Source organism: Ranitomeya imitator, chromosome 4 (assembly GCF_032444005.1).
Source record: "Ranitomeya imitator isolate aRanImi1 chromosome 4, aRanImi1.pri, whole genome shotgun sequence".
NCBI lineage: Eukaryota > Metazoa > Chordata > Amphibia > Anura > Dendrobatidae > Ranitomeya > Ranitomeya imitator.
Genome location: NC_091285.1, coordinates 394,824,468 through 394,847,988, shown reverse-complemented (window position 1 = coordinate 394,847,988; position 23,521 = coordinate 394,824,468). Strand labels below are relative to the sequence as shown.

General features: G+C 48.4%; 1 protein-coding gene across 3 annotated transcripts; it reads left to right on the top strand.

Moving 5' to 3' along the window:
• Positions 1–7,811: 7,811 nt before the first annotated feature.
• On the top strand, positions 7,812–23,190 carry ATP5F1C (ATP synthase F1 subunit gamma). 3 transcript variants are annotated; one of them, XM_069765301.1, is made up of 10 exons: positions 7,812–7,955; positions 11,443–11,477; positions 14,516–14,647; positions 14,810–15,014; positions 17,059–17,202; positions 17,275–17,339; positions 18,935–19,090; positions 19,313–19,409; positions 20,093–20,125; positions 23,086–23,190. In XM_069765301.1, exons 1-9 carry the CDS (start codon positions 7,876–7,878, stop codon positions 20,097–20,099), a joined length of 921 nt encoding a protein of 306 aa, XP_069621402.1. In that variant the 5' UTR covers positions 7,812–7,875; the 3' UTR covers positions 20,100–20,125; positions 23,086–23,190. The 3 variants fall into 3 exon arrangements, with proteins under 3 accessions (XP_069621402.1, XP_069621403.1, XP_069621404.1); XM_069765302.1 differs by lacking the exon at positions 20,093–20,125; XM_069765303.1 differs by lacking the exons at positions 20,093–20,125; positions 23,086–23,190 and having other exon boundaries at positions 19,313–19,413.
• Positions 23,191–23,521: the final 331 nt, after the last annotated feature.

Sequence of the window (23,521 nt, the reverse complement as noted above, 5' to 3'; positions counted from 1 at the left end):
TGACTGAACGCAATGAAGCACACCCCTGTGACTAAATGAGCAGGTACGATATAACCATATAAAGTGCTTTTTGCACAATTACACAGGCGTTTGTTAATAATGCACACTGCGTCACTAATAAAGCACTGGGGCCAGCTTACATGCTACAAAGGACATGACAGGTTCCCTTTACAATATCTGGAGAAGCCATAAATGGGGCAAATAGTTTGAAGAATTTGTGGCTAATCAGAACATCATTAAAGGGAACCTGTCACCCCGTTTTTTGAGATTGAGCTATAAATACCGTTAAATAGGGCCTGCGCTGTGTGTTCCTATAGTGTATGTAGTGTACCCCGATTCCCCATGTATGCTGAGAAATAACTTACCAAAGTCGCCGTTTTCGCCTGTCAATCAGGCTGGTCAGGTCGGGAGGGCGTGGTGACATCGCTGGTTCTTCCTCAGCTTTACGTTGGTGGCGTAGTGGCGTAGTGGTGAAGACACAGCGCGCGATCTGCGCTGTCATCCCTTTCGTCGGTGGGGGCGGCCATCTTCCTGGGGCCGCGCGTGCGCAGATCGAGTGCTCTGCTGCACGGGGCTTCAGGAAAATGGCCGCGGGATGCCGCGCGTGCGCATTAGAGATCGCGGCGGCCATTTTCCCAAAGCCGAGATGCAAACTCGGCTTTGGGAAAATGGCCGCCGCGATCTCTAATGCGCACGCGCGGCCCCAGGAAGATGGCCGCCCCCACCGACGAAAGGGATGACAGCGCAGATCGCGCACTGTGTCTTCACCACTACGCCACTACGCCACCAACGTAAAGCTGAGGAAGAACCAGCGATGTCACCACGCCCTCCCGACCTGACCAGCCTGATTGACAGGCGAAAACGGCGACTTTGGTAAGTTATTTCTCAGCATACATGGGGAATCGGGGTACACTACATACACTATAGGAACACACAGCGCAGGCCCTATTTAACAGTATTTATAGCGCAATCTCAAAAAACGGGGTGACAGGTTCCCTTTAAGAGATATTGGATAGCACTGCAGCCTTTCAGCACTGGGGGTCCTGGGTACAAAGCCCACCAAGGACAACATCTGCAAGGAGTTTGTTAGTGTGGGTTTCCTCCGGGTTCTCCAGTTTCCTCCCACATTCCAAAGACATATTAGGGAATATAGATTGTGAGCCCCAATGGGGACAGTGCCGATAATGTCTGTGAAGCGCTGTGAAATTAATGGTGCTATATAAGCGAGTAAAATAAATAAAAAATACATTTTCTCTCCACTAATCTGGCGAAAATGCAATGATGAATCAGGCCGTGCTCTTCTAGTCACCTGAACACTGCAGCCAATCACAGGCTGCAGCGCTTCTCTGACATCTGTACGGGGCAGACACATTAGGAGCCAGTGCAGACCTCCTGAGCGTCCGGCGCTGGATTCGCAGGAGCGCTGGAAGGAGCGTGTGCCCAGCTTTTCTTATTTTCAGCAGTTTCATGCCTGTTTTTTCTACATTGCACAACCGCTTTTAACCCCTTCCCGACCTTTGACGCCACGTAGGCGTCATGAAAGTCGGTGCCAATCCGACCCATGACGCCTATGCGGCGTCATGGAAAGATCGCGTCCCTGCAGGCCGGGTGAAAGGGTTAACTCCCATTTCACCCGATCTGCAGGGACAGGGGGAGTGGTAGTTTAGCCCAGGGGAGGTGGCTTCACCCCCTCGTGGCTACGATCGCTCTGATTGGCTGTTGAAAGTGAAACTGCCAATCAGAGCGATTTGTAATATTTCACCTATTATAACTGGTGAAATATTACAATCCAGCCATGGCCGATGCTGAAATATCATCGGCCATGGCTGGAAATACTAATGTGCCCCCACCCCACCCCACCGATCGCCCCCCCAGCCCCCCGATCTGGCCGGTACACTGCTCCGGCTCCCCTCCGTCCTGTGCTCCGCTCCCCCCCGTGCTCTTGTCCGCTCCCCCCGTGCTCCAATCACCCCCCCGTGCTCCAATCACCCCCTCTGCACTCCGATCCACCCCCCCCGGTGCTCCGTTCCACCCCCCCGTGCTCCATTCCAGCCCCCCCGTGCTCCGTTCCACGCCCCCCGTGCTCCGTTCCACCCCTCCCGCGCTCCGATTCCCCCCACCCGTGCTCCGATCACCCCCCCGTGGTCCCCCCCACCCCATCATACTTACCGATCCAGCCGGGGTCCCGTCCGTCTTCTCCCTGGGCGCCGCCATCTTCCAAAATGGCGGGCGCATGCGCAGTGCGCCCGCCGAATCTGCCGGCCGGCAGATTCGTTCCAAAGTGCATTTTGATCACTGAGATATAATCTATCTCAGTGATCAAAATAAAAAAAATAATAAATGACCCTCCTCCCTTTGTCACCCCCATAGGTAGGGACAATAAAAAATAAAGAAATTTTTTTTTTTTCCACTAATGTTAGAATAGGGTTAGGGTTAGGGGTAGGGTTAGGGGTAGGGTTAGGGGAAGGGTTAGGGGTAGGGTTAGGGTTAGGGGTAGGGTTAGGGCTAGGGTTAGGGCTAGGGGTAGGGTTAGGGGTAGGGTTAGGGCTAGGGGTAGGGTTAGGGTTAGGGCTAGGGTTAGGGTTTCGGTATGTGCACACGTATTCTGGTCCTCTGCGGATTTTTCCGCTGCGGATTTGATAAATCCGCAGTGCTAAACCGCTGCGGATTTACCGCGTTTTTTCTGCGCATTTCACTGCGGTTTTACAACTGCGATTTTCTATTGGAGCAGTTGTAAAACCGCTGCGGAATCCGCACAAAGAAGTGACATGCTGCGGAATGTAAACCGCTGCGTTTCCGTGCAGTTTTTCCGCAGCATGTGTACAGCGATTTTTGTTTCCCATAGGTTTACATTGAACTGTAAACTCATGGGAAACTGCTGCGGATCCGCAGCGTTTTCCGCAGCGTGTGCACATACCTTTAGAATTAGGCTATGTGCACACGGTGCGGAGTTGGCTGCGGATCCGCAGCGGATTGGCCGCTGCGGATTCGCAGCAGTGTTCCATCAGGTTTACAGTACCATGTAAACATATGAAAAACCAAATCCGCTGTGCCCATGGTGCGGAAAATACCGCGCGGAAACGCTGCGTTGTATTTTCCGCAGCATGTCAATTCTTTGTGCGGATTCCGCAGCGTTTTACACCTGTTCCTCAATAGGAATCCGCAGGTGAAATCCACACAAAAAACACTGGAAATCCGCGGAAAATCCGCAGGTAAAACGCAGTGCCTTTTACCCGCGGATTTTTCAAAAATGGTGCGGAAATATCTCACACGAATCCGCAACGTGGGCACTTAGGGTTATGGTTGGAATTAGGGTTGTGGTTAGGGTTAGGGGTGTGTTGGGGTTAGGGGTGTGTTGGGGTTAGGGTTGTGATTAGGGTTATGCCTACAGTTGGGATTAGGGTTAGGGGTGTGTTGGGGTTAGTGTTGGAGGTAGAATTGAGGGGTTACCACTGTTTAGGCACATCAGGGGTCTCCAAACGCAACATGGCGCCACCATTGATTCCAGCCAATCTCATATTCAAAAAGTCAAATGGTGCTCCCTCACTTCCGAGCCCTGAAGTGTGCCCAAACAGTGGTTTACCCCCACATATGGGGTACCAGCATACTCAAGACAAACTGCGCAACAATTACTGGGGTCCAATTTCTCCTGTTACCCTTGTGAATCTAAAAAAATGCTTGCTAAAACATAATTTTTGAGGAAAGAAAAATGATTTTTTATTTTCACGGCTCTGCGTTGTAAACGTCTGTGAAGCACTTGGGGGTTCAAAGTGCTCACCACATATCTAGATAAGTTCCTTGTGGGGTCTAGTTTCTAAAATGGGGTCACTTGTGGGGGTTTCTACTGTTTAGGCACACCAGGGGCTCTGCAAACGCAACGTGACACCCGTAGACCATTCCATCAAAGTCTGCATTTCAAAAGTCACTACTTCCCTTCTGAGCCCCGACGTGTGCCCAAACAGTGGTTTACCCCCACTCATGGGGTATCAGCGTACTCAGGAGAAACTGGACAACAACTTTTGGGGTCCAATTTCTCCTGTAACCCTTGGGAAAATAAAAAATTTTGGGCTAAATAATTATTTTTGGAGAAAGAAAACGTATTTATTATTTTCACGGCTCTGCATTATAAACTTCTATGAAGCACTTGGGGGTTCAAAGTGCTCACCACACATCTAGATAAGTTCCTTTCGGGGTCTAGTTTCCAAAATGGGGTCACTTGTGGGGGGTTTCTACTGTTTAGGCACATCAGGGGCTCTGCAAACGCAACGTGACGCCCGCAGAGCATTCCATCAAAGTCTGCATTTCAAAACGTCACTACTTCAATTCCAAGCCCCGGCATGTGCCCAAACAGTAGTTTACCCCCACATATGGGGTATCACCATACTCAGGAGAAACTGGACAACAAATATTGGGGTCAAATTTCTCCTGTTACCCTTGGGAAAATTAAAAAATTCTGGGCTAAATAATTATTTTTGAGGAAAGAAAACGTATTTATTATTTTCACGGCTCTGCATTATAAACTTCTATGAAGTGCTTGGGGGTTCAAAGTGCTCACCACACATCTAGATAAGTTCCTTTCGGGGTCTAGTTTCCAAAATGGGGTCACTTGTGGGGGGTTTCTACTGTTAAGCCACATCAGGGGCTCTGCAAACGCAACGTGACGCCCACAGAGCATTCCATCAAAGTCTGCATTTCAAAACGTCACTACTTCACTTCCGAGCCTCGGCATGTGCCCAAACAGTGGTTTACCCCCACATATGGGGTATCAGCGTACTCAGGAGAAACTGGACAACAACTTTTGGGGTCCAATTTCTTCTGTAACCCTTGGGAAAATAAAAAATTCTGGGCTAAATAATTATTTTTGAGGAAAGAAAACGTATTTATTATTTTCACGGCTCTGCATTATAAACTTCTATGAAGCACTTGGGGGTTCAAAGTGCTCACCACACATCTAGCTAAGTTCCTTTGGGGGTCTAGTTTCCAAAATGGGGTCACTTGTGGGGGGTTTCTACTGTTAAGCCACATCAGGGGCTCTGCAAACGCAACGTGACGCCCACAGAGCATTCCATCAAAGTCTGCATTTCAAAACGTCACTACTTCACTTCCGAGCCCCGGCATGTGCCCAAACAGTGATTTACCCCCACATATGGGGTATCAGCGTACTCAGGAGAAACTGGACAACAACTTTTGGGGTCAAATTTCTCCTGTTACCCTTGGGAAAATAAAAAATTGCAGGCTAAAAGATCATTTTTGAGAAAATAATTTTTATTTTTTATTTTCATAGCTCTGCGTTATAAACTTCTGTGAAGCACTTAGGGGTTCAAAGTCCTCACCACACATCTAGATTAGTTCCTTTGGGGGTCTAGTTTCCAAAATGGTGTCATTTCTGGGGGATCTCCAATGTTTAGGCACACAGAGGCTCTCCAAACGTGACATGGTGTCCGCTAATGATTGGAGCTAATTTTCCATTTAAAAAGCCAAATGGCGTGCCATCCCTTCCGAGCCCTGCCGTGCGCCCAAACAGTGGTTTACCCCCACATATGGGGTATCAGCATACTCAGGACAAACTGGACAACAATATTTGGGGTCCAATTTCTCCTATTATCCTTGGCAAAATAGGAAATTCCAGGCTAAAAAATCATTTTTGAGGAAAGAAAAATTATTTTTTATTTTCATGGCTCTGCGTTATAAACTTCTGTGAACCACCTGGGGGTTTAAAGTGCTCAATATGCATCTAGATAAGTTCCTTGGGGGGTCTAGTTTCCAAAATGGGGTCACTTGTGGGGGAGCTCCAATGTTTAGGCACACAGGGGCTCTCCAAACGCGACATGGTGTCCGCTAACAATTGGAGCTAATTTTCCATTCAAAAAGTCAAATGGCGCGCCTTCCCTTCCGAGCCCTGCCGAGTGCCCAAACAGTGGTTTACCCCCACATATGAGGTATTGACGTACTCAGGAGAAATTGCCCAACAAATTTTATGATCCATTTTATCCTACTGCCCATGTGAAAATGAAAAAATTGAGGCGAAAATAATTTTTTTGTGAAAATAAAGTACTTTTTCATTTTTACAGATCAATTTGTGAAGCACCTGAGGGTTTAAAGTGCTCACTAGGCATCTAAATAAGTTCCTTGGGGGGTCTAGTTTCCAAAATGGGGTCACTTGTGGGGGAGCGCCAATGTTTAGGCACACAGGAGCTATCCAAACGCGACATGGTGTCCGCTAACGATGGAAATAATTTTTCATTCAAAAAGTCAAATGGCGCTCCTTCCCTTCCGAGCCTTACCATGTGCCCAAACAGTGGTTTTCCCCCACATGTGAGGTATTGGTGTACTCAGGAGAAATTGCCCAACACATTTTAGGATCCATTTTATCCTGTTGCCCATGTGAAAATGAAAAAATTGAGGCTAAAAGAATTTTTTTGTGAAAAAAAAGTACTTTTTCATTTTTACGGATCAATTTGTGAAGCACCTGGGGGTTCAAAGTGCTCACTATGCATCTAGATAAGTTCCTTGGGATGTCTAGTTTCCAAAATGGGGTCACTTGTGGGGGAGCTCCAATTTTTAGGCACACGGGGGCTCTCCAAACGTGACATGGTGTCCGCTAAAGAGTGGAGCCAATTTTTGATTCAAAAAGTCAAATGGCGCTCCTTCCCTTCCAAGCCCTGCCGTGCGCCCAAACAGTGGTTTACCCCCACATATGAGGTATCAGCGTACTCAGGACAAATTGGACAACAACTTTTGTGGTTCAGTTTCTCCTTTTACTATTGGGAAATTAAAAAAATTGTTGCTAAAAGATAATTTTTGTGACTAAAAAGTTAAATGTTCATTTTTTCCTTCCTTGTTGCTTCTGCTGCTGTGAAGCACCTGAAGGGTTAATAAACTTCTTGAATGTGGTTTTGAGTACCTTGAGGAGTGCAGTTTTTAGAATGGTGTCACTTTTGGGTATTTTCAGCCATATAGACCCCTCAAACTGACTTCAAATGTGAGGTGGTCCCTAAAAAAAATGGTTTTGTAAATTTCGTTGTAAAAATGAGAAATCGCTGGTCAAATTTTAACCCTTATAACTTCCTAACCAAAAAAATTTTGTTTCCAAAATTGTGCTGATGTAAAGTAAACATGTGGGAAATGTTATTTAGTAACTATTTTGTGTCACATATCTCTCTGGTTTAACAGAATAAAAATTCAAAATGTGAAAATTGCGAAATTTTCAAAATTTTCGCCAAATTTCCGTTTTTATCACAAATAAACGCAGAATTTATTGACCTAAATTTACCACTAACATGAAGCCCAATATGTCACGAAAAAACAATCTCAGAACCGCTAGGAAGCGTTCCTGAGTTATTACCTCATAAAGGGACACTGGTCAGAATTGCAAAAAACGGCAAGGTCTTTAAGGTCAAAATAGGCTGGGTCATGAAGGGGTTAAAGGCAGCAGAATTTCTAAACAAAATGAAAACGCTAGATGCGAACATGGCCGGGCTTGACTGAAGCGGAAAACCGCTTCACACACAAAAGAAAGGGTTAAAATCCGCACAAAGAACATCACGAAAACGTGATTCTTTCATGCTGCTTTCTGGTGTGGAATTTTCAGCCTCCTACTGATCACAGAGGATATCAGTTACACTACAATCATTACCATTTGGGGACATATTTGCTTCCATACAAGGTCTATGTGATACAGAATTAAATAAAGGATCCTGTATGCCGCCTAGACGGATCTAGAGTACAACTGGATCCATTCTAGCGATGATCTACTACCGGATCACGGATAGGACCTGCCAACATCAAAGATGGCGGAAGCGGGCATGCAAGGTACAGTGACAGGTCTCACGAGATCTCCGCCCTCCGCCTGTCGTCAAGGCTAAGTTGCGGCGCATGCGCGTCCTGCGCTGTCTGACCTTGCCTGTAGTCACCATGTTGTCCCGCAGCAGCGTCCTCATCTTTCAGCCACAATGGTAAGTGTCCGTGCGGGGACCGAGGGGACTTTATGGGCCGTGCACAGGGCAGCCCGAGCCGGCTGTGATCGCTGGGCTCGGTGGTCCTCAGTGTGCGACGTTTTTATGTGACCCCCGGGACATAGACTAGGCCGCAGCCGGCCCCTGTGCTTCAAGGTGTCAGAGCAGTGACCAGGAGGAATGGCTCCAGTGTGCATGGGATGAGATCCATACATCAGGATTTTAAGTCTCCCCATATAATAAGCGGATAAGACCTTCTCCTAGGGCTGGGCACCAACCGGGACAGAGCCCTTACCCTGGGTACAGGGCACCGAGCAGGGACAGAGCCCTTACCCCGGGTACGGGGCACCGAGCAGGGACAGAGCCCTTACCCTAGGTACAGGGCACCGAGCAGGGACAGCCATTACCCCGGGTACGGGGCACCGAGCAGGGACAGAGCCCTTACCCCGGGTACGGGGCACAGAACAGGGACAGAGCCCTTACCCCGGGTACGGGGCACAGAGCAGGGACAGAGCCGTTACCCCAGGTACGGGGCACCGAGCAGGGACAGAGCCCTTACCGTAGATACGGGGCACCGAGCAGGGACAGAGCCCGTACCCTAGATACGGGGCACCGAGCAGGGACAGAGCCCTTATCCTAGGTACGGGGCACAGAACAGGGACAGAGCCCTTACCCCGGGTACGGGGCACAGAGCAGGGACAGAGCCCTTACCCCGGGTACGGGGCACAGAGCAGGGACAGAGCCCTTACCCCGGGTACGGGGCACAGAGCAGGGACAGAGCCCTTACCCCGGGTACGGGGCACAGAGCAGGGACAGAGCAGTTACCCCAGGTACGGGGCACCGAGCAGGGACAGAGCCCTTACCGTAGATACGGGGCACCGAGCAGGGACAGAGCCCGTACCCTAGATACGGGGCACCGAGCAGGGACAGAGCCCGTACCCTAGATACGGGGCACCGAGCAGGGACAGAGCCCGTACCCTAGATACGGGGCACCGAGCAGGGACAGAGCCCCTAGATACGGGGCACCGAGCAGGGACAGAGCCCTTACCCTAGGTACAGGGCACCGAGCAGGGACAGAGCCCTTACCCTAGGTACGGGGCACCGAGCAGGGACAGAGCCCTTACCCTAGGTACGGGGCACAGAACAGGGACAGAGCCCTTACCCCGGGTACGGGGCACAGAGCAGGGACAGAGCCCTTACCCCGGGTACGGGGCACAGAACAGGGACAGAGCCCTTACCCCGGGTACGGGGCACAGAGCAGGGACAGAGCCCTTACCCCGGGTACGGGGCACAGAGCAGGGACAGAGCCGTTACCCCAGGTACGGGGCACCGAGCAGGGACAGAGCCCTTACCGTAGATACGGGGCACCGAGCAGGGACAGAGCCCGTACCCTAGATACGGGGCACCGAGCAGGGACAGAGCCCGTACCCTAGATACGGGGCACCGAGCAGGGACAGAGCCCGTACCCTAGATACGGGGCACCGAGCAGGGACAGAGCCCGTACCCTAGATACGGGGCACCGAGCAGGGACAGAGCCCGTACCCTAGATACGGGGCACCGAGCAGGGACAGAGCCCGTACCCTAGATACGGGGCACCGAGCAGGGACAGAGCCCGTACCCTAGATACGGGGCACCGAGCAGGGACAGAGCCCGTACCCTAGATACGGGGCACCGAGCAGGGACAGAGCCCTTACCCTAGGTACGGGGCACCGAGCAGGGACAGAGCCCTTACCCTAGGTACGGGGCACCGAGCAGGGACAGAGCCCTTACCCTAGGTACGGGGCACCGAGCAGGGACAGGGCCCTTACCCTAGGTACGGGGCCCTTACCCGAGGTACGGGGCCCTTACCCGAGGTACGGGGCCCTTACCCGAGGTACGGGGCCCTTACCCGAGGTACGGGGCCCTTACCCGAGGTACGGGGCCCTTACCCGAGGTACGGGGCCCTTACCCGAGGTACGGGGCCCTTACCCGAGGTACGGGGCCCTTACCCGAGGTACGGGGCCCTTACCCGAGGTACGGGGCCCTTACCCGAGGTACGGGGCCCTTACCCGAGGTACGGGGCCCTTACCCGAGGTACGGGGCCCTTACCCGAGGTACGGGGCCCTTACCCGAGGTACGGGGCCCTTACCCGAGGTACGGGGCCCTTACCCGAGGTACGGGGCCCTTACCCGAGGTACGGGGCCCTTACCCGAGGTACGGGGCCCTTACCCGAGGTACGGGGCCCTTACCCGAGGTACGGGGCCCTTACCCGAGGTACGGGGCCCTTACCCGAGGTACGGGGCCCTTACCCGAGGTACGGGGCCCTTACCCGAGGTACGGGGCCCTTACCCGAGGTACGGGGCCCTTACCCGAGGTACGGGGCCCTTACCCGAGGTACGGGGCCCTTACCCGAGGTACGGGGCCCTTACCCGAGGTACGGGGCCCTTACCCGAGGTACGGGGCCCTTACCCGAGGTACGGGGCCCTTACCCGAGGTACGGGGCCCTTACCCGAGGTACGGGGCCCTTACCCGAGGTACGGGGCCCTTACCCGAGGTACGGGGCCCTTACCCGAGGTACGGGGCCCTTACCCGAGGTACGGGGCCCTTACCCGAGGTACGGGGCCCTTACCCGAGGTACGGGGCCCTTACCCGAGGTACGGGGCCCTTACCCGAGGTACGGGGCCCTTACCCGAGGTACGGGGCACCGAGCAGGGACGGGGCACCGAGCAGGGACGGGGCCCTTGTCCTGGGTACGGAGCACCGAACAGGGACGGGGCCCTTGTGATAGGTACGGAGCACCGAACAGGGACGGGGCCCTTGTGATAGGTACGGAGCACCGAACAGGGACGGGGCCCTTGTGATAGGTACGGAGCACCGAACAGGGACGGGGCCCTTGTGATAGGTACGGAGCACCGAACAGGGACGGGGCCCTTGTGATAGGTACGGAGCACCGAACAGGGACGGGGCCCTTGTGATAGGTACGGAGCACCGAACAGGGACGGGGCCCTTGTGATAGGTACGGAGCACCGAACAGGGACGGGGCCCTTGTGATAGGTACGGAGCACCGAACAGGGACGGGGCCCTTGTGATAGGTACGGAGCACCGAACAGGGACGGGGCCCTTGTGATAGGTACGTAGCACCGAACAGGGACGGGGCCCTTGTGATAGGTACGGAGCACCGAACAGGGACGGGGCCCTTGTCCCGGGTACGGAGCACCGAACAGGGACAGAGCCCTTGTCCCGGGTACGGGGCACCGAACAGGGACAGAGCCCTTGTCCCGGGTACGGGGCACCGAGCAGGGGGCAGAGCCCTTGCCCCGGGTACGGGGCACCGAGCAGGGGGCAGATCCCTTGCCCCGGGTACGGGGCACCGAGCAGGGACATTACCCGTAGCACAAGCTTGCATGGAATGACTGCTTATATGGAGTATGTGGGCAGCGCTTCCTGTCCTGTAGGTCACCTTTTAGCCCTCCATAGATGAAATATGATGTCCTGTTTTGTGTTTTAGGGGTCAAGTCAGGAACATGGCAACTCTGAAGGACAGTGAGTATCCATCCGACACGTAAGATGAGAGTGTATTGGACAGCAGTGCCTGAAAAGGGGAAGGTTTATCTAGTTATGGGGTTGTCAAAAAAGTGCATGGGGTCTGTCACATGTACTCGCAGTGATCTGTGGGAGACCGACACTCGCCTGTACATAGGGATCGCCTTCACCTGTTATGGCGCTTAGGACAGCCCTTCAGGAGTCTGAGCTCTGTGTAACTGTAAACTTTAACCCCTTCATGACCGGGGATTTTTCGTTTTTCCGTGTTCGTTTTTCGCTCCCCTCCTTCCCAGAGCCATAACATTTTTATTTTTCTGTCAATTTGGCCATGTGAGGGCTTATTTTTTGCGGGACGAGTTGTACTTTTGAACGACATCATTGGTTTTAGCATGTCGTGTACTAGAAAACGGGAAAAAAATTCCAAGTGCGGTGAAATTGCAAAAAAAGTGCAATCCCACATTGGTTTTTTGTTTGGCTTTTTTGCTAGGTTCACTAAATGCTAAAAATGACCTGCCATTATGATTCTCCAGGTCATTACGAGTTCATAGACACCAAACATGACTAGGTTATTTTTTTATCTAAGTGGTGAAAAAAAATTCCAAACTTTGCTAAAAAAAAGAAAAAAAAAATTGCGCCATTTTCCGATACTCGTAGCGTCTCCATTTTTCATCATCTGGGGTCGGTTGAGGGCTTATTTTTTTGCGTGCCGAGATGACGTTTTTAATGATAGCATTTCGGTGCAGATACGTTCTTTTGATCGCCCGTTATTGCATTTTAATGCAATGTCGCGGCGACCAAAAAAACGTAATTCTGGCGTTTCGAATTTTTTTCCCGCTACGCTGTTTAGCGATCAGGTTAATACTTTTTTTTAATTGATAGATCGGGCGATTCTGAGCGCGGCGATACCAAATATGCGTAGATTTGATATTTTTTTTATTGATTTATTTTGATTGGGGCGAAAGGGGGGTGATTTAAACTTTTATGTTTTTTTTATTTTTTTCACATTTTTTTAAACTTTTTTTTTTTTACTTTTGCCATGCTTCAATAGCCTCCATGAGAGGCTAGAAGCAGGCATAGCACGTTCGACTCTGCTACATAGCAGCGATCTGCTGATCGCTGCTATGTAGCAGAATTGCACGTGTGCTGTGAGCGCCGACCACAGGGTGGCGCTCACAGCGACGGGCAATCAGTAACCATAGAAGTCTCAAGGACCTCTATGGTTACCATTCACAAGCATCGCCGACCCCCGATCATGTGACGGGAGTCGGCGATGACGTCATTTCCGGCCGCCCGGCCGGAAGCGGTAGTTAAATGCCGCTGTCTGCGTTTGACAGCGGCATTTAACTAGTTAATAGGTGCGGGCAGATCGCGATTCTGCCCGCGCCTATTACGGGCACATGTCAGCTGTTCAAAACAGCTGACATGTCCCGGCTTTGGTGCGGGCTCACCGCGGAGCCCTGCATCAAAGCAGGGTAGCCGGCATCGGACGGTATAGTACGTCAGATGCCGGTAAGGGGTTAATAAGGATTTCACTCTGTGATTTTTGGAAGTGCACTATGCTTTAACTGTGCAGAAGCTGAACCACAAAATCATTAGACTGTATTCTTAGGGTACCGTCACACTAAAATGACGCTGCAGTGATACGACAACGATGCCGATCGCTGCAGCGTCGCTGGAGAGCTGTCACACAGACAGCTCTCCAGCGACCAACGATCCCGAAGTCCCCGGTAACCAGGGTAAAAATCGGGTTACTAAGCGCAGGGCCGCGCTTAGTAACCCAATGTTTACCCTGGTTACCAGCGTAAACGTAAAAAAAAAAAAACACTACATACTTACATTCCTGTTGCATCCCTCGGCGCTCTGCTTCTCTGCACTGACAGTGAGCGCCGGACAGCCGGAAAGCAGAGCGGTGACGTCACCGCTGTACTTTACGGCTGGCCGGCGCTCACCAGTCAGTGCGGGAAGCTGAAGGCGAGGGACATGACCAGACACCGGGAATGTAAGTATGTAGTGTTTTTTTTTTTTTACATTTACACTGGTAACCAGGGTAAATATCGGGTTACTAAGCGCGGCCCTGCGCTTAGTAACCAGATGTTTACCCTGGTTACCAGTGAAGACATTGCTGAATCGGTGTCACACATGCCGATTCAGCGATGTCAGCGGGAGATCCAGCGACGAAATAAAGTTTCAAACGATCTGCTACGACGTACGATTCTCAGCGGGGTCCCTGATCGCAGTAGCGTGTCAGACACAGCGAGATCGTAAGGATATCGCTGGAACGTCACGGATCGTACCGTCCTAGCGACCAAAGTACCACTGTGTGACGGTACCCTTAGAGGCAACTTGTCTTGTTGAAAATGGTATCTGATCTGTGAACAAGGTGTTATAGAGCAGGAGGAGCTGATCAGATTATCCTTTATTGTGGGAAAGTTGCATTCATTGAAATCCCTGGTGTTTTGTATGTGTATGAGTCCAGTGGGCGGTCCTACAAGTGATTGACAGTCTTCCCTGCAGCGCTTGGAGAGAGAGTTCATGGACGCATACATATAAACATCAGGGATATCAGTGGATACAAGCTACACTGAAGTGGTTATGCAGTCTCCATTGGAACCACAACTGTAAAAGCACTGAAGTGTCATGGAACTTAAAGGTGGTAGATGTGCCATGGATGACTGTGGTGTGAAATACCCTTTAGCATTTCCACCAGTGTTAAAGGCATTGGCACGGGTCACCAATACTCCTTTTCTTTTGTAACAGCCCAAACCCCCATGACGCTGTGTCCCTCTTTGGTATACAGCTGCTATGGTCTTTATTACAACAATTGATCTTTGCCCATGTCTTAAGTGTAAAGCTTCTGTGTATAACGCCAGCAACAATGCGGTGCTGCCGCCATCCTACAGCAGATCCAGATGGGGCGTCATAATGGGGCAGTAAGGGTTGTGCTGCATGCTCCGCTCTCCTGCTGTCAGATCTTGTGAATATTGCGGATGCTATTGAGCTGGGACTTGACTGATGCGAGTTAAAGTCCTGTGTTCCAGTCACCAGGCGACTGAAATCCATCAAGAATATCCAAAAGATCACAAAGTCCATGAAGATGGTGGCAGCTGCCAAGTACGCTAAGGCTGAAAGGGAGCTGAAACCCGCCAGAGTATACGGAACTGGAGCTTTAGGTAAGGCTGGCTTAGAAAACTGCATGAATTCCTCCAGGTATTTATGTTTTATATACTATAGTGTCAGGGCATGCTGGGAGTTGTAGTTTTACAACTCCTGGAGAGCCCATGGCCGTAGAGCATGGGGTAGGTGAAGATGTTGTCTTTTTCTATTTCTCATAGCATTGTACGAGAAGGCTGAGATTAAGGCTCCTGAAGACCAGAAGAAGCATCTTATCATCGGTGTGTCCTCTGATAGAGGTCTTTGTGGTGGTATTCATACCTCTGTGGCCAAAGCCATTAAACACGAAATCTCTTCGCTTTCTGGTGGTGGAAAAGAAGTTATGGTTGTTGGAATTGGGGACAAGCTGAGAGGCTTACTTCAGAGGTTCGTATGAGCAGCTTGGGATCCGTTCACAGGTGGAACCTACTGAGAATTACTGCCTAATGCCTGGTGGGCTTGTGTGACCTTGGCTTTCTCAGTTAGCATACCTCCCTACTTTAAAAGATAAGAGGCACGCATACGACCATTCTTATTTTATACTAAAGGTACCGTCACACTCAGCAACTTTGCAACGACAACGACAATGATCCGTGAAGTTGCAGCGTCCTGGATAGCGATCTCGTTGTGTTTAACACGCAGCAGCGATCTGGATCCCGCTGTGACATCGCTGGTCGGAGCTAGAAGGCCAGAACTTTATTTGGTCGTCAGGTCGGGATGTATCGTCGTGTTTGACATCAAAAGCAACGATGCCAGCAATGTTTTACATGGAGCTAACAACCAGCGAGAACGATAAGTGAGTCGCCGTTACGTCACTGGATCGCTCCTGCATCGTTCTGGAGCTGCTGTGTTTGACGTCTCTACAGCGACCTAAACAGCGACGCTCCAGCGATCGGCATCGTTGTCTATATCGCTGCAGCGTCGCTGAGTGTGACGGTACCTTAAGCCAGTTCTTTACTCTCGCTCAGCCCTTCTTATATGTGCTAGTATATGATGTCCCCACAGTACGATGCCTCCTGCCTGTGTGACCTGCTGCTCTGCTGGCACTCACATAATCGCAAAATGTCTCTTGACCTGAATGTCCTTGGCGGTCCTTCAGTCTGTACATTGACTGAACAGTGGACTAGAGATCTATGTCCTGAGAACATAGTTGAATTCAAGATGTCTCCCTGAACAGCACCTCCCAAAATGTGAGAAGTCCTGCTGGATGTGGAATGGATGGGCCATTGATGCCTTTCTGAAAAGATTTCCTACTTCTTTTTGCTGGTTTTTGGGAATAAAAGTACAAATAGAATCTGATTGTGGTCTTCTATAGATCATAATTGTGATATGTAGAGAATAGAGGCATTCTGTGTACATGGATCTAAAGTGAACCTGACGGCAGGATTTATCCTAGGGGGGTATTAGCAGCACTTCATCAGCCACCTAATGCCATTTGTAATGGTCTTTATATTACACCAAACCGATACATGTGTGTTTAGAAACAATGTTAAGTCCTTCCGGCCTGCAGCTAGTGGACTTGTCTGGGACCGCTGTCACTCACTGCGGCAGTGTGCTGGGGCCACTGACATCCTAGTGGGAGGAGGAGGAGAAGAGGGACCATGATGACTTCTTCACCTCTCTGTCCTCCCTGCAGATGCCCAGTAGGTGTGACCCCAGCAGGCTATAGTAATGGTTAACAGAGGTCCCAGACGCGCCCAGTACCCTCAGTCAGGGAGGATTAAACAATGTGTGTTGGATATAACACAGGGATCATTACCGGGGTTGTCCAGTACTCGGATGACCGCTTGTTGAATACTGTATTCCGCAGTGTGATGTAAAGATGATATATACCCTCCTGCATGGCGCCATTCCAGAAGTGTCAGGACCGGGTGCTCATTCAACATTGTACATCAATTCTACAAGCAATCAGTGGTCTTTAATGGGCTGCAGTTCTTACACTTCCCCTTGACATCTGAGGGAATGCAGCCTGTTAGTGACCCCGATTGGCTGCAGTGCTCACGTGGCATAATACTATCACGTAAGCACTGGGAGGAGACCTGGTGTCTACATAGCTGGAATCGTGCTTGTGAGGGAAGTATCTGTTTCTATGTTTCTCAGTGAAAAATATCTGTTTAAAACGGTAATAGACAATCCCTTTAAAAATGGTAGCTGATAAAGTGCGCTAATACCTCTACACTAGCATTTTGGACAGCCGAAAAGGCCCATTCTTGAATGCCCATTGGCATCTTCTCATGACCTCAGTGATTGTGACACATGCCAACCAATTCTGGAATTTGCTTATCAAGTGAAGGTAATGACTATCTTAGAGGCCAATTTAGGATTGTGAAGACCGCTTCAGTCACATAGTTAATCTACACTGTAATAGTAAAAGTACTTTAAATGGTTTCTGTGAACCCTTTCTAATGACCATTGTCTTCTCCTCTTTAAGGACTCATGGTAACCACTTCCTTTTGACCTTCAAGGAAGTTGGCAGGAAGCCTCCTACTTTTGGTGATGCCTCTGTGATTGCTTCCGAGCTACTGAACTCTGGTTATGAGTTTGACCAAGGCAATGTGGTGTTCAATAGATTCAGGTACCAAGATTGACTGTGGACTGATGGCTGCTGTGCGGTATGTTCCTGTGCTGATCACTTCTGTTCCTGTAGGTCTGTGATCTCTTACAAGACTGAAGAAAAGCCATTCTTTTCTCTTGACACTGTTGCACATTCTGGTAAGTTGCGTGCTTTTTTTTTTTTTTTTCTTGCTTGTGATTCAGGTATTAACTCTTTAGAAGATGTGCACCCTACATATTTGGTGCTGGCACGGTAGGGTAACAGTGGTTGGAGTGTATTGAAGTTACCGGTGCCTATTACAGTAGCTTGTGCAAGCAATTGCAGGGGCTTAATAAAAATGCAAAACAGTATTAAATTATACTTTATTTATTTATTTTTTTATATAACGGTTCAAGTAACAACTCCTCTTCTTTTTCTGGAATGTGAATAGCAAAATATAAAAACGTACCATATTTAGTATCACTGACACTGTCCAAACTAATAATAAATCAGAATATTTATCCCATATGGTGAACGCCAAACCTACAAAAGGGCTGAGCTTTTATTTATATGGTCTTCCTATATGTGCGTGCAGGTCATAGGAAGCTAAATAAAAGGATGCTTTTCAGGGCTATGGGGAGAATACTGATCTGCATGAGAATCTGCCTCCAGAGCATGCATATGTGTGTGTGTGTATATATATATATATATATATATATATATATATATATATATATATATATATATATATATATATATATATATATATATATATATATATATATATATATATATATATATATATATATACACACACACATGCATCTGGAGGCAGATATATATATATATATATATATATATATATATATATATATATATATATATATATATATATATATATATATATATATATATATATATATATATATATATATATATTAAAATATAACCATCTGGAATCCTTTATACACAGCAGTTAGTTTCTAAAAGGGTGACACCCAGAAACTCAGATGGGTTTTCCTTGTCCTTATATATGTGGTCTTGATTCATTCCTCATTTGGACCTGGAGGAAGACACATGTAGTGTCAAAATATGTCGTTCATAAGGGACTGACTGTATGCAAAATTGTTATTGAAGAAACCTGGAACTTTTAAATGGATAAATAAGTTATATTTTACTCTACCATTGGACTGATCGCTGGAGAAACAAAAGCCATTTCTCTTACTATCTATCCATCCATCCATGTGTCTGGTGTAATCACACACAGCTCTGCAGAGAGCGGCTATTAAACATCACATTGGTAACTCCCCTTTTATTTAAAATAATCTCTGGAGGCAGATTTTAATACAAATCTGTATGCAGCCCATACATCTTATTTACATATAACAAAAACGTGGACTCTGATCGCAGATATCAAGGTATCATTTTATTCTGCTTCCTGTGACCTACAAAGACGGCGTAGGCTTACCCTGTAGTGGCCACTATACAAGTGCCAGCTGTGTAGTTCTCTGCTGGGCAGCTGAGCACATGCAGCCAGCTCCTAGAACAGCCGATTGGCGGGGTTACCGAGTGATGCGTCCCCACCAATTTGATGTTGTAATTGCCCTGACCTGCAGAATACAGTTAGCATCGTTTTTACCACAAAAGGAACACTGAGAAAAGGAAAATTGTATGTTTGGGATTTTATTTTTAATTTGTTGGGAATCCCTAAATGAAATCAAGAAAAAATGAAAGTGGCAAGGTGCAAAAATGAGTGGAATTGGTTTTCTTCCAGACAGCATCACTGTGTATGATGACGTTGACGCAGATGTGCTGAGAAATTACCAGGAGTTTACCTTGGCTAATATCATATACTTGACTCTGAAAGAGGCCACCGCCAGTGAGCAGAGCGCCAGGATGACTGCTATGGACAATGCCAGCAAGAATGCTTGTAAGTCAATGAGCTTTCCCTTTGGGAGAAGACACATTCTAGAATTGAGCAATAGCTCGTGATGTTTTTTGCCCCTTGATCCAAGCAGGGCTGTGGAGTTGGTAAGCCAAACCTCCGATTCCTCAATTTCCATGACACCGACTCCACCAAAATGAGCTCCGACTCCACAGCCCTGGATCCAAGACAAAAATGAGAGTTGTTATTTTTCCCCTCTTTCCGTAGCTGAGATAATCGACAAATTGACATTGTCTTTCAACCGCACCCGCCAAGCCGTCATCACCAAGGAGCTTATTGAGATCATCTCTGGTGCTGCTGCCCTGTAAGTACACGGCGTGCATCTCTACAGACTGTCCTACTGGCCAGGGTAACAGGACTGTGGACCGTGTAGTAGAGACCTTAGATCTACCGTGGTGGGAATTATTGCTGCAACATTATTTTGACGTATATATCAAAGTAGTATAACGGTATAAGAGGTGCACTATTAGTATTTGTGCCTTTGTATATGTGTTTTGGTTGACTGCTGTAGTCTGCATGTAATACTGAGCAGCTGACCAATGAAGAGTTAAGCAGTAACATACAACTGTGTCTGGTTTTTGCATGGTGTGCTTTTAAAGGGGTATTCCCATCTCCAAGATCCTATCCCAACATGTAGTAGGTGTAATAATAATATTAGCATATACCTCCAGTTAGAAATGTAGTATAGTATTTCTAATTCGCTATGTGTCTTTCCTCATGTGCAGGCATTGCAGGACCTTAGGTATCCATGGTTACGACCACTGATGTAGTGAGAGTTAGCTAGTTGCTAGTGGTCGTAACCATGGATACCTAAGGTCCTGCAATGATTGCACATGAGCGAGGAGACATGGTGAATCAGAAAACTATACTACATTTCTAATTGGAAGTATTTGCTAATATTATTACACCTACTTCATATTGGGATAGGATCTTAGAGATGGGAATACCCCTTTAACTTGCCTGTTTTATTTCTAACACTTTTACCAGGGCATGAATAATACAAGCATGAGCTGTGGTCAGGTAATAATGTCCTCATAAGACGTAGTAATAGTTTATTGCTTGTAATTTGCTAGTGATGTAGAGGATTAGGAGGAGCTGTTGCTTTTGTTTTCCAAAAGACCTTATTATGTATACATTGATGGGCTGTACCATTGCCGATTTCTTCATTTACATAAATTAGTTCCCCCCAAAATTGGGTCTATCATATTCAGGAACCATGCTCTCCACTTAAGGGGATTTCCAAGCTAGTATAGCCATTAAGACTACAAACGCCTGTCCCTTTTAACAGTATCTTGATAATGTTGAGCTGATCGCTAGGTGTCCGCCGGTCATCTATAGCGTTCTAGATGGCTGCGTGTTTCTCAGAATATAGCAGTGCATGAAGGACCATCCCATGATAGAACGCATCACTGCTCTGAGTCCTTCTGAGCCCCAGCTGGATTTCGGCGTTGGGTAAGATGATGAGGTCTGTAGTAGCACACCTGCCCTGCCATGGTTGTTCCCAACTGTCCTCATAGTATACGGACAGGTTTGTTATCCTATACGTCATTCTTGTTCCTGGCTCTTAGACCCCCTTTGATCTTGTATCACCCCCAATAACTAATTAACACAGGAATGTAGGGGAAACTCATACCTGTAGTATCACTTTTAGTGGTTTAGTTGGCATAAAAGGAGTGTAATGTCTTGCATGCTTGATGTGACCAAGTGCTTAGTACACTGTAACCCTCTTTCCTGTTTTTTTTTTTAATACTGAACATTGTCATATCTTGATCGACTCGACAGCACTAATGTACTGCCTGAAGTTTCCAGCCGTGCCCTTAGTGATATTGCTGGCTCCGCTCTGCAGTACAGTATGGGCTGACTACAGCTAGAGATGACTCTGCAGTGTCCGTGCGGAGGCGCAGAGCCGCTGATTGAGTACGGTGCTGTCAATCAAGATATGACAATCGGCGGATCTGCACGGACACTGCAGCCGCGCACACATGGGCTTGTGGCTACTCTCATCGATGGCTGCGGCACTGTACTGCCAGAAACAACCTTGTCAGCTCTGCTGCATAGATGAAGCAGCACTTTAGCGCTGTCAATCCAGATATCCATGTTCTAGTATGCAAATTGTGGGGGTATCAAGGGTGCATTTAAGGTCCTTCATTTGCATTTTTTATGCTAACTAATCATTAACATAAATACTACATGTATGATTTTTTTTTATATATACTGGCTATTTTCCCTACATACCTATATGTGTTTTAGTTTAAGGATGGAGGGAACAGATTCCCATTTCATGGCCTTAATGTTTGAAAACTGGCTCCATCCTGAGCTACAGGCTGAAGTGCTGAGTAATGTGTATTTTTTTTGTAATAGATGTCTCAGGCTGGGTTCACATTGCGTTAGTGGGTGTCCGCTGGCGGAATCCGTTACATGGCGCAATTAACGCTATGTAACGGATCCGTTAGCGCACCCATTGACCGCAATGTATCTAACGCATTGCTAACGTATGCCATTTTTGGCATGCGTTAGCGATGTCCCGTTATTTTCTGACGGACCTCGAACGCTGGTTGCAGCGTTCGAGGTTCGTTTCTCGCTAGCGCAGATCGGGCATCTGCACTAGCAGGATCGCTAAACGCAATCCCTTCTTGTACATTGCATTAGTGCATTCCGTTAGCGTATGCGCTAAACGGATTGCACTAACGCAGTGTGAACCTAGCCTTAGTTCCCCAGATATTGGCTTATAAAGGTTGTATTGAAAGGTCTGTTTTGGACAACAAGGGTGGCAATCAGATTTTTCTCAGTGGGCTTCCCTATTTCTCTAACCAACCCATAAGCAAGCAGTGTAACACTAGTGGGGAAAATAGAATACAACCCCAGAAACAGGGACTCCTGGTGGGGTCACAGGAGATTACCGAACTTTCAAGAGATGACGTTTTGTTCTTCGCTGGGCGTATTCTGTATGTGAAGCTGGGAGCAGCACTGGCACACTGCTGTATGTGGATGGGGCATGATGGATTCTTTATAAAATATTCTTATGGCCACTTTCTCCTGGTAAAAAAAACAAACGCAAGTGAAGTGTGACCAGGGAAACGTGTAGTGGAAACACTGGCATCTTCTGTGTCTTAAGGTACCTTCACACTCAGCGACGCTGCAGCGATACCGACAACGATGCCGATCGCTGCAGCATCGCTGTGTGGTCACTGGAGAGCTGTCACACAGACCGCTCTCCAGCGACCAACGATCCCGAGGTCCCCGGTAACCAGGGTAAACATCTGGTTACTAAGCGCAGGGCCGCGCTTAGTAACCCGATGTTTACCATGGTTACCAGCGTAAACGTTAAAAAAACAAACACTACATACTTACCTTCCGCTGTCTGTCCTCCGGCGTTCTGCTTTCCTATGCACTGTCAGCGCCGGTCAGCCGGAAAGCAGAGTGGTGACGTCACCGCTGTGCTCTCCGGCTGGCGCGGCCCTGCGCTTAGTAACCCGATGTTTACCCTGGTTACCAGTGAAGACCTCGCTGGATCGGCGTCACACACGCCGATTCAGCGATGTCAGCGGGAGATCCAGCGACGAAATAAAGTTCTGGACTTTCCTCAGCGACCAACAATCTCCCAGCAGGGGCCTGATCGTTGGTCGCTGTCACACATAACGATTTCCTTAACGATATCGTTGCTACGTCACAAAAAGCAACGATATCGTTAACGATATCGTTATGTGTGACGGTACCTTTAGATCCAGTCCTAGTTGGCTGTGCAGTGGCCGTAGGCTCCATGACACGTCAGCTTGTCCTGTAACAATAGTGCAGCTGTGCTTCTGCTGGCGTACAAAAGGCTTCAGGATAGTGTGTATTTTAGCAGCGTGGCATTACTACCCCACTACATGTGCTTACCTTTACCTCGCTACAAATGCCATCTCTCCATAGTTTAATTGTAACTTTCTTGTTAATGAACATAATGAAATATTTACCTAAAATTCTTTTTCGTCTTTCAGATAATGTACCATCAGCGTGTCTGGATGTCGGCGTCTCAAGGGATTGGTTTATTGTGGAGAGAACCAATATTTGTAAATTCTATTACAATAAATTGCTTACCTGTATGGCTGTGCTGCTGTGTATGGTTTCATTCGAATTCAGTGCTCTTCTCTACGGGTAAAACGAAGAACCTACTACTCCCATAGCCTCACCTCAAAAGATGATATTGTGACTAAAGGGACTCTGTTATGGCTGGCAATCAGGCAACACAGCGTGCAGTAATCAGCGCACATACAGAGATCTGGCAAAAACCCAAAACAATAGGACGAGCTCTGAGACGTGGAATCTCTGTAGACTGCAGTACCTGAACTGTCCTCACACAACTGGAAGCAGCAGTGGATTGCGCCTATCACTACCTATGCAACTCGGCACTGCCTGAGGAGCTGACTAGCCTGA